At 42.8% G+C, this 17,042-nt stretch overlaps 1 protein-coding gene across 2 annotated transcripts in view; it reads right to left on the bottom strand.

Moving 5' to 3' along the window:
* Positions 1-453: 453 nt before the first annotated feature.
* nckap5l (NCK-associated protein 5-like) overlaps positions 454-17,042 on the bottom strand; it is a 63,093-nt gene continuing 46,504 nt past the window's right edge. For both annotated transcript variants that reach the window (XM_022202786.2, XM_022202787.2), the window contains exons 3-13: positions 14,617-14,757; positions 14,391-14,459; positions 13,429-13,467; positions 13,216-13,335; positions 12,331-12,423; positions 8,542-11,366; positions 6,889-7,006; positions 6,700-6,772; positions 4,778-5,056; positions 3,606-3,757; positions 454-1,580 (exon numbers count right to left, since the gene is read on the bottom strand). In XM_022202786.2, coding sequence (XP_022058478.2) covers positions 1,320-1,580; positions 3,606-3,757; positions 4,778-5,056; positions 6,700-6,772; positions 6,889-7,006; positions 8,542-11,366; positions 12,331-12,423; positions 13,216-13,335; positions 13,429-13,467; positions 14,391-14,459; positions 14,617-14,757 — 4,170 coding nt within the window. In that variant the 3' untranslated portion in view covers positions 454-1,319. The remainder of the gene's footprint in view (positions 1,581-3,605; positions 3,758-4,777; positions 5,057-6,699; positions 6,773-6,888; positions 7,007-8,541; positions 11,367-12,330; positions 12,424-13,215; positions 13,336-13,428; positions 13,468-14,390; positions 14,460-14,616; positions 14,758-17,042) is intronic.

Genomic DNA, 17,042 nt, shown 5'->3' with positions numbered 1-17,042 from the left:
TCTAATTTTTTTAATGCATTATGTAACAGGATTATTATGGGATGTACACTCACCAGCCACTTTATTAGGAACATCTGAAACATCTCTGCTTTTGTGAACCTTCTATTTTAGTTGTTGATTGTGGGAAAAAAAATTCTCCCTTCATTTTGTGTATTTTGTTTATGTGAATGAAGTGGACAAAATATCAGGTACACTTTTAAATGCAGTTTAGTACATCGTGATCACCCATTAATAATTAAAAAATGATCATTTAGAAGCTTTGTAATAGAATTTATATCCAATCTGCAACCCTAATGTAACAAAGTGATCGATTGGTGTATTTTGCAGCTAAAATCTTAATTTGTAGATTACCTTAAAGGCTAAAGCAGTAAAAAGTCCAGTAGGTTCCTCTGATATGCAAACTGTAGTGCTGTAAAAGTACTTAACATAGTCTACAAAACGCACACAACAAACTAAATCAAAACATTTTAATTAGAAAGTCTGAAAAACGGCAGTAGGTACATAGGACCTCTATTTGCTAGGGAACAAACAGCAATAGAGATGTTGAAACACAAGATATGAGCATAACTCTACTAAGCGAGGAGACTGCAATTTTCACAGAAAGATTACAAAAAAGATGACCGCAAATGATGTACATTTAAAATAAATAAATAATAGAAATACATATTCATTGAATAGTGTAGCCATTTCTCTTTTCTATGTTATTATTGCTGGTATATATTACCTTTAAATGTATTATGATTTAAAAACAGACATTTTCTGACAACCTTCCTCGGCTGCAAAACAAAAAAAACCAAACAAATATCAACATGATCAATAAAATCGTTTGTACATTTAAAATGCATGAGTTGAGCAATTAAGAATCACAGACATGAACATTCGTTTTTTTTTCTTTTTTTAGGCGCTCCATGTTTTTATTTTTGTCATTTTTTCCCCCAATACATGATGTGGTGAAATGAATGGATGTATCGATACAGTACTATCGGACTGATCGCCGCCTCCTCCACACACAAATCCGTCTACCAGGATGAGAAAAAACAAAAAACAGGTCGACAACTTGTGCTGATCATTAGCTTGGCCATGCGTTTTTGTAAGTCCTGTATACATCGAGTGTCCACAGTCTGGTTGTGGGAGGAAAAGTGAACAACCTATATTATTTGGGTTGCTTTTGGCTTCATGTTCGGTGGAAATCCTGAGGAGATCGATCCAGCTTTCCAGTCGCAGCAGCTGATGAGGCGTCACCAGTTTGTTTTCCTCAGCACCAGCGTCACAGTAGATCCAGGAGGAGGCGTCGGAACTCATCCTCCCTCCTCCATCATTCATCCTTGGCTGCCGCAGGAGGACAAACTGTCGTACAGGGAGTCACTCAGAGATTCGGGCGTCTCCAGGACCTGAGGGCGACTCGGGGACAGGGCTTCCTCCGGACGCTCCCTGAGCAGCTCCAGTCCGGCCTCCCTGCTCATCTCGGGTACGCTGGGAGTCCTCGTTTTCCCCCGGCGGCTCATCCCCGACTGGGCGGGGACGGGCAGGCTGCCGGGGTCCACCACCCGGCTGGAGGACGGAGCGCCGGCCTTCATGCCCTGAGAGAAGACAGGGTTTAGATCAGGGAAGGACTGATTATTAGGGCTGAAATCTAACATTTTTCTAACGATCTGTGGTTTAATTGATCCATTATTGATAAATTAAAAGCACTATGAAGCAAATTAGATCTATATGTTAATTTTTGACCAACACTTTTTCACCAAAACACCAAAATCAAATTCATCATATGTGTAAACCTCCTCTTGGCACTTTATGATTCTGATTCTTTACAATATATAATATTTTTTCTCATGTTAGCAGGCTAAAGATCAAGTATAACGCTGAACTTAGTGATAAATATCACAATATATAACATTTCTTGTATGCTCACATGCTAAAGATGACATCAAATACTGCATTAATTGAAATATAATAGATTAGATAATATTTTTGTTATGATCAGAGATCGACAGATTATCATGGCTGATATTTAACAATTTTTCAATGATATGTATTTTTGTTGACCCATTATTGATAAATGTACTATGAAGCAAATTATGCTAGCAAGCTAAAGATGAAGTGAAATACTGAATTTAGTGATAAATAATACACTGCATAATATTTCTTGGTATGTAGCATGCTAAAGGTAAAGTAAAATACAGAATTCAGTGGTAAATGTTATAATATATAATACTTCTTGTATGTTAGCATGCTAAAGATAAAGTATACTGAATTTAGTGATAGATATTACACTACATTATTGCAGTCAGTGTCGGATTTTGATCTCAAATTAAAAATCTAAAGTAGCAGAAACATCAGTTTGACAACATGACCTGAAAACATTCAGTTTTTTCTTTAACAGCAAAGCATTTTCAAATAATTAAAGCTTTGGGCCTCCGTGGGCTAATAAAAGTGATAAACAGAGAAAGAAAATAGTAAAGAATAGCAGCTGCAAGGGTGATATTTGTAGTTTTAAAAAGAGACTGAGGACGATATTTAACTTTTTGTCAGTTACTGCGATCTAAGCCCAGATGAAGGCTATCGCTAACAGGTTTCCTGTTGCTCTTAGTCTGTTTGAAGCATTGTCACATCTCCTAAAATCAGATTTACTTTAACAATCTGCTCTAACTGACAGACACGTCTCTTTAGTGGAGGCACAAAACAGGAAATTAGCTTCTCTCACAGTGGCTAAAGCTACGCTAGCGGCTGGCTAAATTGGAATTCAGCCACAGATTAACCTGAAGCAGAGTCTGGAAAACAATAATTTAACCTCTGAACCTTATTGGACAATAAAAGTGACAGAACGGTGAAAAATCAAGACAACAGACGTAACTGCAGGACATCAAACACAAAAAGAAGAGATACTTTAATGACTCCTCTTTCTATTTAAATATTCAGATATAGTCACCCTTATTAATGAAGAAGTCAAGTTCTGAATGACAGGTTCTCTGATATCACATGCTCTTAAAAAATTACATTTAATGGATATTGGTTCCAAATATCGGCATCAGTATCGGTCGATCCCTATTTTAGAGCACGTGTTTCTTCTTATGTAACGCCTGCAGGTGCAAACACAAAAACTGTGCTTCAGAATTCATCCAAATGTGAATATTTAATATGTAGCTGATTAATAATTTCTAAAGGGAGAATGTGCTTCTGTGGGTTTTTTTACATTATGTAACATGTGAGTGCAGGTTTAAAAATGCATCTTGACTTTGCTGCCTGCAAGTATTTTAGTTTGGAAGTGACCCAGATAGTTTCTTATGCAATACAAAAAGCTAATTAATTAGGTAAAACAAAAAACTTTATTAACGTACAAAGATTTCTGTTAGTTTCCTAACCTTTCATCGTGAGTTTCTTAACCGATTTCAGCAAACAGGCTGTTTTATGTTCTGCAGATTCTTTGCAGTCTCTCGAGGCAAAGATGTGATTTGTGATATCTGGCTGCATAAAAACAACTGAATCCACTTGAAAGAAAGTTTACAAGCAGGAGAACATAACCCTCCTGCAAATTTGAGCACCAAAACTGCAGAATAAACCCATTAATTTAGCTCCATTAGAAGTATCTGTTTGGCTCTACCTACCCCTCTGAATGGAGATCCAAAGGACACGGCCTCCTCCTCCTCCTCCTCCACCGCCAGGTAAACCTCTGCAGGGCCGGCCGGAGTCTTCAGGTTGGGGAAAGTCCAAGTTTTGGAGCGAGGAGAGAACATGTTTGCTCCGTGGGCTTCTTTATCTGCACATGGAAGGATTAAAAAGGCCAGTTATTTATTCCTGCTGCCCACATCTGAGGGATTTTCTCTGAATGTAGCAGCACAAGCACCGGTTAAAGTGAGGAAATGTCAGTCTCAGGTGGCTGCTAGAAAGAGAATAAATGTGTTTTGTGAAGAAGCAATCAAACTGAAACATCTCAACAAGTATTGATCGAACTGCTATAACAATTTGCACAAATGTTCAAGGAAAGCATCTGCAATTTACGGCAGACATTCTCAGCTTCCAGCACCAAAACAGATATAATTCTTAAATCTTAAAAGAAACTTGCATGAACTGCACTTATGTCTTCACTGCTATGATTCTTGTTATGTACGTCAAATACTGAATTGTATTGATAAAAATTGCAATACATTTCTTGTCTGCTAGCATGCTAAAGATCAAGTAAAATACTGCATTTGGTGATAAATATCACACTATATAATATTTCTTCAATGCTAGCATGCTAAAGATTAAGTAAAATATTGAATTTAGTGATAAATATTACGCTGTATATTTCCTGTATGCTAGCATGCTAAAGAGAAAGTGAAATACTGAATTTAGCAATGAATACTACACTACATATTTCTTGTTATGCTAGCATGTTAAAGATGAAGTCAAATATGCATTTTGTGAAAAATACGACGATGCGTAATATTTCTTGCATGGTAAAGATATACTACAATATTGAATTTAGTGACACAAATTACTGTCATTGCTGTGTTTTGATCTCAAATTAAATATCTAAAATAGCAGAAGCATCAGTTTAACCAGACCTGAAAACATTCAGTTTTTTCTGTAACAGCAAAGCATTTTCAAATTATTTTGGACAGAAGTGACCTGATGATACCTTCTAAGATGTTTTTTTTTTTTTTTTAAGGAAACTGGATTCAGTATTTTCTAAGGTCCTCCTCAAAGCCTGCAGGTGTTTCATTAAGATCTTTACATCAGCGTTTCACCAGCCTGACCTCCAGCTGTTATGTCTGACCGCTACAGATGTTTCTACCTTCTCGGATGACGCCGGTGGAGCTTCGTCCCTCCAGCACTGAGCCGTACTGGATGGTGGGAATCAGCTGCTTGTGAGGGACGTAGCACTCGTTCTGGGACGTCGGCTCTCGGTCCAGGGTCCGGGCCCGACGTCCGGCACGTCCAGGCGACCCGGCGGAGTGGTGCTCGGCGCCGGCCCTCGTCTTGGACAAACCCCGACCGGCTGCACCGCTGCTGCAGTCGGGCAGCGGGAACGTACCGATGCCGCTGTCCAGAGTGTACGTGGAAGCACCAGAACCTTCAGCAGGAACAAATAGAGGAGAGTAAATAAAACAACACAAAGAATTTCCTACGGTTTCCGACTTCTAAGTATTTACTGCAGAACTTTGAGAAACATCACACTGTAATTTGGACAACTTTCATGTCCAAAAAATGCTATAAATGACTTTTTTTTAAGGATTAAAAACAAACAATACTTGACCACAATGCAACTTGCAGCAGTGAAATAAATGTAAAAGTGCAACACCAGCCAAAGCAGAACTTTAAAGTGGACTAAAATAGAAACATTAAAGTATTTTTAAATTAAATTGAACTACAGTAAAATTGCTCTGCATTTCCATTTGCAGGTATAGAAAGCTTTTTCTCAGTCATTTCACTACATACTTCTTGTTCCATCAGTACATTTCTATGTTTCTCTGCCAGGAGTTATGTGATGATCGCATACGTTTGTCTGTCTGTCTGTTCACAACATTACTCAAAAATGCACTAACGGATTTGGATTAAATTTTCAGGAAAGGTTATAAATGACACAAGGACCAAGTGACAAGGTTTTGGCAGTGATTCAATTTATAGTCTGGATCCACGGATTTGTTAAAGATTTCTGTATCATGGCAAGATAGCGTCACGGTGTCACTGTAACCATGACAACAAGTGAACACTACATCAGCTGCCTGCTGATGATTACATGATTGTGATCCTACTACAAATCCACCACTCTGGATTTATCAGAACTTATCCAACAGAAATGATACAAGGAACAATTGATTAAATTGTTGGCGCATTTCTGAGTCCAATCAATTCCTCCCGCTGCCTGTTACATATTTCAGGGATGGGATCAGCAAGTTCTGATTCTAGCGGAAAGTTGTTGACGGGGGGGCGCAGCGACTTCCAATCGCTGGGCCGTTTACAATCGTCGTTAACAAGCTATCGTTAACGTCATTACCATTATCAAGCTATCGTTAATGTTGTTACCATTATCAAGCTATCGTTAATGTTGTTACCATCGCACAGGAGTATCAGCGACAATAAAGTGTTCAAATTTGAAATGAAATCGGCGGAAATCCGCGGTAAATTCCCATCCCTGAAAAAAAGCGGAATTCCGCGAATTCGCGGAAAAATCACATCCCTGATATTTAGGTTGCGTGATTCGGATTCCATACATAACGTACACATGTAAAACACACGCCTGTTTTGGGCGGCATGGATCAGTGGGTAGAGTGGCCGTCTTGTAACTGGAAGGTTGCCGGTTCGACCCTCGGTTCGTCGAGCTCACGTTGAGGTGTCCCTGAGCAAGACACTGAACCCCTAACTGCTCCTGGTGGGTCGTGGTTAGCCTTGCATGGCAGCTTCCGCCATCAGTGTGTGAATGTGTGTGTGAATGGGTGAATGTGATGTATCATGCAAAGCGCTTTGGATAAAAGCGCTATATAAATACAACCATTTGCCTGTGCTCAGCGCAAGGTCATTTTGTTTGTGGGTACATCTATATTAAATGGACACATTCTGTGGTGCCTTGATTTCTGGCACAATTTTTTTTTGAAGATTTCATCTGTCAGAAATGATACAAGCAGCCTTTTCTTGTATAGTTCATTTATTTATATCCACACAGGTCAGGTTTGAAGCTTCTAAAATGTCCCCAGACTCCCAGCAGACTCTTCTTACCTGCAAAGTGCTGAGAGTGAACTGAATCTGCGAGGTTTTCATCTGATGTGATCTTTCCGATTCTGTCTGATCCCTGCATGGAAGAACCACAAAGAGGCAGAAAGAAGCGTAAAAGTTCTGAAGTCCTGGAAATTCTGTCTGCATTTCTTAAATCTCCCTCTAAACCGCAGATAAAAACTGAGGATGTACCTTCTCCATGTCGTCGTGGCCGATGACGTCGCTCTGCTGACTGAACATCGGTTTGGACGTCTTGCAGTCGAAGGACAGTCGGCGCTGAGGGACGCTGATCACGTCCTTCCCGTCCACTCTGCATTGATCAGACACACAACTTTAGGTACAGGCAAAGCAAGATTCTTGGTGAAATTCTGCTTTACACAGAGAAAATGCTGAAAACCCTCCTGCAATCTGCAGATCTTAAAAACACGAATATAATGTCATTCCCCACTGAGCAGTGAGTACATGCACTAATTAGTCCTCACTGAAACAAACAAGCCGGTTCCTGCTCAGATGGATTGTTGGTGAAACAGGGAGGTGGTGAGCTAGGCTAACTAGCTGCTGGCTGTTGCTTCAGATTACGGTACAGGCAAGTGTGGTACCATTCTATTCATCTACAGCCTTTTACTGTAGCTGGTAAAGTCTCACTAGATGTTGAGTTCACTCTGAGTCTCTTTGGACAGAAGTGACTAACAAAACAAACTGATTAATAAGTTTTAAGACGTATTTTTTAGGAACCAGCGTTCACTGTTGTTTTCTGGCTCTTCCAGACCTGCAGACTGTTTCTTTAAGTATCAGACCTTTAAGTAACAGTGATCTCAACAACCTGATCTCCTCCAGCTGTTATTATGTCTAAGTCGGGGAGTTTGTTGGAACCTTTGCGGTAACGCCGGCTGAGCTTCCTCCCTCCAGCAACAACAGCCTCTTTAGTGGGACTTTAAAGAACTTTTAATTCAAGAGCAGCATACATGTGATAGGAAAGTTTCATGATATAATAGAAGAAGGCTGTTACTTATTACAGGCTGCGTCACTGATGGGTTCATGAGCTTGTTTTGCTGTTGCAGTCGTAATTTATAACTATCATGAGATCTGCTCAGTTTCATCTTTTATTAGAGAGAAAACTGTGTAAGCATAGAGTGGAATAGTTTTATTCTTATCAGCTCAGAAGTTGTTTGTGAAGGATTTTGCTGGATTAAACACAAAGTCAACTGTCTGGTTTATTATGTGTCTAAACTATTAAGATAAAAAAAGAAATTTATCGACCACAAAGGAAATTCTGTAGGAAAAAAGTGAAATGGAATAAGAAAATGCAATGCTGGCGAGAAAAATGATTTATTTTTGTTGACTAATCTGATCTGAGAAATGTCCTCACAACATAAAAATGGTCTTATTTATCTCTTGACAGATGTCTTAACCAAAAAAACAAGACATGCACATATATTCCAGTTTAATAATTAATAAATTACACATCAAAAATGAAAACAATGCTATTGGCGAACCATGAAAGCTGCAACTTAGCATAGACAGGTTGCATTATGCCTGATTAAGGGTTTAAACTGTTGCATCAGTACTTTTGATATAATCTTGTGGTAATGCTTCATCACGTTTTTTTCTGTTACAGGGAATAGCGATCACAAAATCTGCTCACAATAATGCAATAATGTATTTTCCCCAAGTCATGCAGCCCTAATATGTTTTTTTGTGCAAGTTGGAGGGAACACAGTGTGAAATAAAAATGCTACTTGACTCAACATCTAAGATTTTATGCGTTGCAGGGGTTTTATGTCTCTGCGAGAACAGTACATGCTCCTTCAAAGCCACAGTCAGTTACAGACCAGCCTTCCTCACCTGTTTAGCAGCTGCTGCATGAAGTTGTCGGATCGTGCTCCCCTGTACATGACCGCCAGTTGTCCCTGAGCTTGGTCCATCACCACCTCACAGGAGTGACCCCTGCCCGACCTCTCCACATAAGCCCTCTCCTCCTCCAGCGCCCTCCTCAAACCTTCAGCCTTCTCCATCAGAGTTGAGATGTTCAGACCCTCCACGCCTTCTTTACACCTGCTGGCCATCTTCACCGAGTCCCTGCCCACCGACGGGATGTTGATCTTCCACTCCTTCTTCTCGTCCTTCGCCTTGGTGGCGTCGGTCTTCCGGCTCAGCGCTGGCAGTTTGCTCTTCTTCAGGCCGAACCAGCTCGCGATGCCGTTGGAGGCCTTCTGCTTGACCTCGCCGCCCTGCCCTCCTCTGTCCTGCTCCTGCAGCTTCAGCACATTCTCCTCGATGCCCTTCATCACCTTCTGCTCGATGGCGGACTGCAGGGTGGACACCGGTTGCAGCTGCTTCTCCCCCTCGGATGTCGGCGGTCTGGGAGGCGGGGGCGGGAGGCTGTCTCCGTACATCGGGTTCTTCTTCCCTTTACCGCTGATCTTGGTCCTTTCTTCTGATTTGGATGAGTAACGAGGGGTCTCTGAGGGCTTCCCCCCTCTGTGGACGGACGGACCCTGGCAGGGTTTGGACGGCGATTTCGGGGGGATTTTGTTGGGGCTGCTGCTACTGTGAGGACCAACGCCGGCTTTGACATTATAGCCCAGATTCAGGGATCCGGGACACTTGATGTTGTTGCGTAGTACCTGTGGAGCGTCTGCATTGGGGGATGGCAAACCTATTTTGCTCTTGGATCCTTCTGGTTTGGTCACACACAGTTCTTGTTTGACCACAGAAGATTTTGCTGCCTGTTCATAAACCTGAGACGATGCTTGATACTTCAAACCAACGCCGCTACTTTTAGGCTTACCATCCAAAGAGTCTGTGTATTTTGAATGTCTCTGCTCCTCTTTATGGAACTCCATGGGCCTCTCCGCTGTCTTGCTTCTTCCTTCTTCATAGGTACCTTCATTAACGGTGTCGACCGGCCTGAGTCCGACCTGTAAATCCTCAGAGCTCCTCAGCTTTCCCAGCGCTGCCAGTCTGTCTTTGAAAGCGTGGTGGCTGGAGTCGGCCTGGGATCTCGCCGCTGCAGCCCCAGCCATGGGCCTTTTGGGGATAGACGAGGAGTCGGTCCTCCTGGTTGGAGGCGGAGGAGGCTGGGCAACCTCAGAGCTCGGCATGTCCGCCTCCTTCTCTCTGGTTCGTGAGTAGTTAGTTCTGCTCTGAGTTTTGCTGAGGGCGGAGGAGTTGGGCAGACTGTGGTGATTGACCCACATCGGACTGTCTGAATCCTCCTCCTCGTCTGATGTGGACTCTGACGTCGACGAGGATGACTCCTTCTGTTGAGGAGGTGGGTGAAGGACGCTTTCTGGTAGCGACTTAACAAGCTTCCTCTCGCCGCCGTTCGCCTTTGTTTGAGATGGAAGAGTGGTTCTTTTCTCGTGGCTCTGGGTTGGTTCCTCCTCTCTTGAGGCCATGGACACATCAGAGACATTTTCATAATGAGGGATCCTCTGTGAAACTTTGGGCGAGGACGTGGATGCCCCAACCTTGGAGCCGGCGCAGGCTTTGGGTGCCGAGAGGCTGCTGTAGCTTATTTCCTTAGCGGGTGGCAAGCTGGCGTCTTCAATCTGCGGAGGGGAAGTCGGTGCAGAGTGAGTGGCTGGGTAGGACTCAGACCTGGAGGGTGGAGGTGGAGGCTGCCGGCACCGCTCGGTGGTGGTGGCTCGGCGGGTGGGAACAGGAGAGTGGTAGACCTCATAGTTGTTGGTGCGACAGGGGATCCTGGAGTTGCGGGTAAGCTGGGGGCTCAGACGGACAGCGGAGGTCGAAGCCTGGGACTTCTCGCCTATCGAAGGAATCTTCAGGAACTTGAGCAGCTTGGATGGCGAGTTAATGGCGGCGGCTTTGACATCGCTGAGACAGGAGGGGCTGGGGCTGACAGAGGCGCCGGCTCTCACAGATGAAGCCTCCTGGTCGATGTCGTCTTTCTCGGGGACGGCTGAGGAGTCGTTCAGAGCAGAGAGGCCATTATGGGCACCGCTGCCTGAATCTGTGTCACAGTGGGACATCGGCTGGTTCTCCCTAACAGAACTGGCACAGAAACCAGTGAGCTCCTCGGAGGCAGTAGCGTTCAGACTGCTCTCAGAGTTTTCCTGTCCTGCTGCCATCACCTCAGCTTCTGTGATTGATGAGTGGCCGGCGGCGCCTGTTGGTTGCTGGTGGGCTTCATTCTTGGTGCATTGTTTCGACGGGGCTACAGACTCTCCTGTTCTGGTCTTACTGTGACATTCGCTCATAGCAGCTGCAGGAACTACGTGGCTCTGGGTGGCTTTCGAGGGACTACAGACATGGTTGCATGGCTTTGGAGGGCTGTCCGGGCTCCTCTTGCAGTGTAAACAGCAGGTGTTCCCTCCTTCACACTTCACCGCCCCGTCACCGTTGACGTGCTGGTGTGTGTCGGCGTCCGAGCAGGAGCAGTGACAGTGTGTGTGGTGGGATTTGCACTGTAGCGGTAGGGGGTCGGCGGTGGCCAGAACAGCCTCCGTGGACATGAGCACCTGGCTGTAGTCGCAGAAAGACAAGCTCGTGGTGGATGGGTGGAACTTGAGGGGGTCAGTCTCCTCCATCTTCCGTAGGACCTCCAGGATGTGTGCTTTCTTCTTGAAGAAGGGGGACAGGGCCTCCATGGAGGTGGCGGGGCCTCGAGGGCCCGGGGAGGCGTGCTGTGTGCGGTAGCCATTTCCCTGTGGACGAGAAAGAGCAACATCAACAAACTATTCAGTGCCGAACAAACAATTCACTTCATCAAGACCTTTGAGTGCATGCATGCAGGAAATGAGTGCTGGGGAGATTAGCAGCAAGGTTATTTTTAAAAGCACAATAGCTGAAAACACAGTAAATGTCAGAGCAGCGCTGACGTCACACACAAGAGGAGATTGTTCATTCACAGGCTATGATACAATAGCTCTGTTTCTACTTACAGTTTGATAAGGCCCAGCTCACACTACAGATTTTGAAATCAGGTGACATTGTGCAAATGGGGAGAAACTTCATATTTTGGTTAGACTGGTGCAATTTTCTATCTTTTCTTCGATCTTAGTGACCTTACAAATCTTTAAATAGTATTAAAATCATTGCACTAGTCCTATAAAGTCAAAAGAAGTGGTTTCAGGTCAGGTGATTTCCATATGACTGCACAAGCCTTAACATGCCTGTGTTCTTTAATTTTATAAGAAAATGCATAAACAAACTTTTATTTACTAGAATGACAGTCATGTGGAGGTTAGTCTAATAATATCAATAATAAATAAAAACTTTTTTTTTAGCAATACATATGTGTAAAAATAGGAAAGCCACCCCCCATAATCATAAAATATTTTCAAAACTGTTGTCTTGTAATGTTAGCTGTATATACTTACTGTTTTTCATGCACATTTTACATTTATGTTTATAGTGTTTAATTTTTAGGACATGTTTTTCTACTTAGGTTTAACGATATATTTTGTACTGTTCACTGTAACCTAAATAATTCCCCCTCAGGGATTAATGAAGCATTTCTGATTCTGAAATACCAAACATGTTTGATATTATCAGGGAGGCTTCAGACTGGATGTGTAAACTCCTAAACCCAGATCCCAGACCAGATTCCTGAGGTGAAACTGAGGTGACTCAGTCTGAAACTCCGACTTAAAGCGACATAAACCTCACCTTGGCTTGTGCTTCGGTCTGTGCAGGCTCCACCTGTTTGGCCGAGTCATTGTGCAGCTGTGCATTGTATTCTGGGAGGGGTCCCGCCTGGACCTGTAACAGGAGATTCATGAGGCAATTATCAGGCCGCCGTACACACTGCAGACTATTGTACAGACAGACAACCAGGAGCTGCATTGTCCTGGCATCTGCAGCAACAATGTACAGCAGAGAGGGATCCATTACTGAGTGAAAGAATGAGGTTGAGATGAAAAATAAATTAGCAGCGTCATGTTTTCTTTAGAATCAGAGCTCTGCACTCACACAGTATTTACAGTGACAGATTGAATTACCCAGCAGGTAAAGTAGTTTAAATAGAACCCAACATGATCAGCTTTAACTGTATCTATACCAAATAATACAAAAATTTTCTTCTCCTTCTACGTCTACTCCTCGTTCTTATTCTCCTTCTTTACCTTCTTCTTGTCCTCCTTCTCGTATTCCTCCTCCTTTCCTCCTTGTTCATCATCTTCTTCTTCATTTTCTGCTTCTACTCCTCATAATTCTTCTCTTTCACCTTCTTCTACTCCTCGTTCTTCTTCTCCTTCTTTTCTTTCTTCTTGTACTCCTTCTCATCCTCTTTTTCTTCTCATACTCCTTCTCCTTCTACTCCTTTTCATCATCATCATCTTCTCCTTTTTCAACTTCTCCTTCTATTATTCCTCTTTTTTCTTCTCCTCCTTCTTGTACTCCTCCTCCTCCTTTTCACCTTCTTCTTCTACTCCTCCTCCTCCTCCTCCTCCTTCTTGCTATTCTGACACTGCTGCACAGCTACCTCTCTTCAGTCTGACTTTTCCTCCCCTCTCTGAGCTGAATATCTAAAAACATGCAGGACTGCAGTCTTACCTGGTAGTGAGCGGTCGGATGGTTTGGCAGCTTCTGCTGAAAAAGCTCACAAAGCGCTCGGTTCTGTCTCTCCAGGTCGAACACCAACATCTTCAGCTTGATGCACTCCTCCCTCAGATCCTGTTCAGAGACCAACACATAGATCTAATGAAGCACTTCCATCTACGATGTCAAATCAAAGGAAATCCAAACACAGATGCAGCTTCATGCTACCTTCTGATTGAGCAGAGCTTGGACCACGTGGTTTGCCACCTGAGGACACAAGAGGACATTTAATGGGTGGTAAACGGGATTATTATCAAACTTCTGCACATTTCATCACATAGTATGTAATCTTGTACATTCAAAGGCGATTATTTGCATATCCCAGCATAATCTAAGTATTTTTTAGCACTTCTTGGATCTTACAATCCCTTGATTTCACTTTCTGCAACTTTGGAGTGCGCGTTTACTTTTGGGTCATTCCAGGATTGGAGGACATTTTACGTCCCCCCATCAAACGTCAAATAATCCACGTACAAAACACTAACACATGCAGTTGTTGTGCAAATGTACTTCTCCAAATCTTAAAAAACTAGGAGAAAAGATTGTCTGGATTTCCCCTTAAAATGTCATTTTTCTCGTCCCACCCCCGATGACCAAATTGAATCTCAAATAAAAAGGTTAAAATTTTATTTAAATTGTAAAGGAGAGGGTTTATTTTTTAAAAAGTTTGACGCCCAAATGTCCTCCAGTTTTGGAAAAACCCTTTCATACACCAAATCAGCACTCCTCAACCTTTTATGCACCACAAATTGGTTTCAAGCAAGACGGTCATCTCACACATAACAAATAATAACAGTTTTTTATATTTAAAAAATGCATTCTAAACTAACAAAATTATTTTTTATTGCCGAATGTGTATTTAATTTTTCTTCTGTTTTCAAAGAAGCTCTCCAGAGAAGTTTATTTTTATGTATTTTGGAGGCAGTGACATTGGCAAAGTCCGGGAAACAAGCACAGACGGAAGTGACAGGAAAATTCAATGAAAAACAAAATGTTTTTGTTCCTTCTGTGAGGCCCGGTTGTTGGGGACTGCTGCGCTAAATTAAGCGATATTTGTCGTATGTAAATTCTTATTTACATGAGTTTCTGTCTCTACAACGAGTTCACAGAGCAGATTGACATGAACTCACCTCATCCAAGCATCTCTCATAAGCTTCCCTCTGACTCTCATTAGCCAACATCAGAGCCGAATTCTCTGCCTGCAAAATGAAGAAATGAAACATTAAAATCACATGAAATATTAATATAATCGTAGCATTTATTGGGCACATATGACTACTCGATAGCCAGCTGCAGCGGTGAACATCTGTCAGACATGAGCTCCAGTTTTCTCGGGGGTTCTTGCAGCTTCCTGACCTCCAGCTCTCGGAGTCGGTCCATCAGCTCGCTGCTGTTGTCCTCCAGGTATGACTCCACGTCGGCCTCCTCGCCCTCCTCGTCCGAGCCGAACTCCTCGTCACACATTCTCTGTTCTGTCTCATCAGACATTGTTCTCATCTGCAACACAGACGGCCACAAAATGAACATCAGCAGATTTACAGCGACATGCAACAACAGTTTCTATACACATATATATTAGAATATTAGTGGAGATATCTGCTCTCCTTCATGCTGGCCACAACAAGTCTGACAGAGCCAAGCAGCTGAACATCAGCCGGATGACCGTCCACAGAGTCGTGGAGAGGCTCAAGAATGGTGAAGATCTTTCAGTGATCTTTCAAGAATGGTGAAGACCTGAAAGATCTTCACCATTCTTTAGCCTCTCCGCAACTCTGTGGACGGTCATCCGGCTGATGTTCAGCACAAAGGAGAGCAGATATCTCAACTCTTTTGACTTCCATCTTGATACAACTTCACCGGAGAAAAAATTTGCATTAAGGACACCTGCCTATAAGGTAGAACTTTCAGTTTATTTAATGGAATTTTTCACTCCGACATGTAAACGTCTCTAAAGATCACGAAACCGAGTGTAACAAAACTTTTGCAAAGCCCGGTATATATACATAACTGTCCGGATATACAATTAAAATACTACTACTAATAATAATAATAACAAAAATAATAAACTAATTTAATTCATTAATGACTCAGCTAATCATCTAAACTGCTGAGAAATACATTTTATTATTGGAAATGATTTAAGTTCTGGCTGACTGTAGGGCTCTTTAACCAAAAGACTTTCTATTGTTATTTAATAACCTGCTGGTAATTTTTCAGCCTGAAACATGTCTGGTTTTGTTTCGTTTGCGGAAAAAATGCTCTCAAAAAACACCTAAAATCATGGAAATTTTAAATTTGCCTCCAGCTAAGGCGGGTCTTTTGTTGTTGTTTTTCTACTCCACCAGGTGTAAATATGAACTCTGAGCTCATATAACTGCTCAATCTATTGTGGAAAATTGACTTATATTCATCACTTATATTCTGGACTTTTGGATTTTTCCTTGGCATGAATAGACATTTTCACTGTAACATAAAGGAATAAATTGAGAGGAGAGGAGAAAAAGCGTTTGATGCTCCGAATTTTCCCTCAAACCCTGAATTAATGAGCCCAACCCCCATATTCAAATGAAATATTCAGTTTAGCATCATGCATATTAAAGAAAGCGCGTGCGATCCCTCCACGTATCAATTAGCATCGCTGATTAAAGCCATGATCTGAATGTTTCTGCTCCTGCTGACTGTCTGAATTCCACCCGTCTTCAAAACCAACAGATCTGCTTCCCATCACAGTTAACTTTATTAGCACGTTCTCGCTCCGTTTATCAGACAGCAGCAGCATCTCGATTCAACACCACGTCACAGTTTAGTCGCCTGAATGCAAAACAAATAAAATTCTGCCACTGAGCCCTTTGCTGTTACATCCCAGTATATGTTGAGGATTACTGTGCAAACGTGTTAATCCATCCATCCTGCATTGTTTCAGACACACCGACTGTGTACAGAGATAAGCCTTTGTGTCCATATTCCTGTGCTCCAATAAACCCACGGATCAAACTGCAGCCCCACGCTGAGCGCCGGCTGCCCGATCTGTGAGCTCGGAGCTCTGCGGGGCTTAAGGCCGGCAGCGGGCTCAGGTCCAGGTGAGTCTCTGTAGACGGGAAGTAAACGTGTCAACATGGACCCAGATCCAAGCGTCACATCTTAAGGAGTCATTAGAGCGGATGAGACGAGGCTGATTCTGTGGCTGGAGGCCAATCAGGGGAACTGGATCACACTGAGGCGTTTCTTGACTTGGACATGAGACACAAACAAACCGCCATGTTCGCTTAACGCATGAAGGAAACGTGCAGAAATGTAGTACCTCAGAGTCTGAAAAATGACTCCAATTGCAGTTCCTGAAATGACCTCTTGAGGCTGATTCTAAAATGAGTCAATCTCCATCCGCCTCCATGTTAAAATATTTAAATTTAAAGCAAAAATAAACACATTTACAGCCTGATATAAATAACAGTTTTGGTCTCCAAAGCCAATGTCGACTAGCCTAGCCATGCTACGCCCACGTTTCTGACGGCACAAGGGTCTAGGGAAGCTCGACAGGGAGGGAGGCGGGCTAAAAGGTTGTCTATCAAATCCCTCTGCAGCAATTGGGTAAGTATACAACCAATCAACGCAATGAATAGGCTGACGTAGTTCCGAGAGCACCGGCGGATTGTGGCTAAGTCCCATTAGCTTCCCAACCAGCAGAGCCAACTGGTATATTAAGGATTTGCCATATCCCGTTGGCATAAGTCCAAATACGTCTTTCTTCTCAATGAAACACTTCAGTGCCGTCCTTTGTTTAT

This window comes from Acanthochromis polyacanthus, chromosome 6 (assembly GCF_021347895.1).
Source record: "Acanthochromis polyacanthus isolate Apoly-LR-REF ecotype Palm Island chromosome 6, KAUST_Apoly_ChrSc, whole genome shotgun sequence".
Classification (NCBI taxonomy): domain Eukaryota; kingdom Metazoa; phylum Chordata; class Actinopteri; family Pomacentridae; genus Acanthochromis; species Acanthochromis polyacanthus.
The sequence above is the reverse complement of the archived record's forward strand: the minus strand, read 5'-3'. Positions and strand labels throughout refer to the sequence as shown.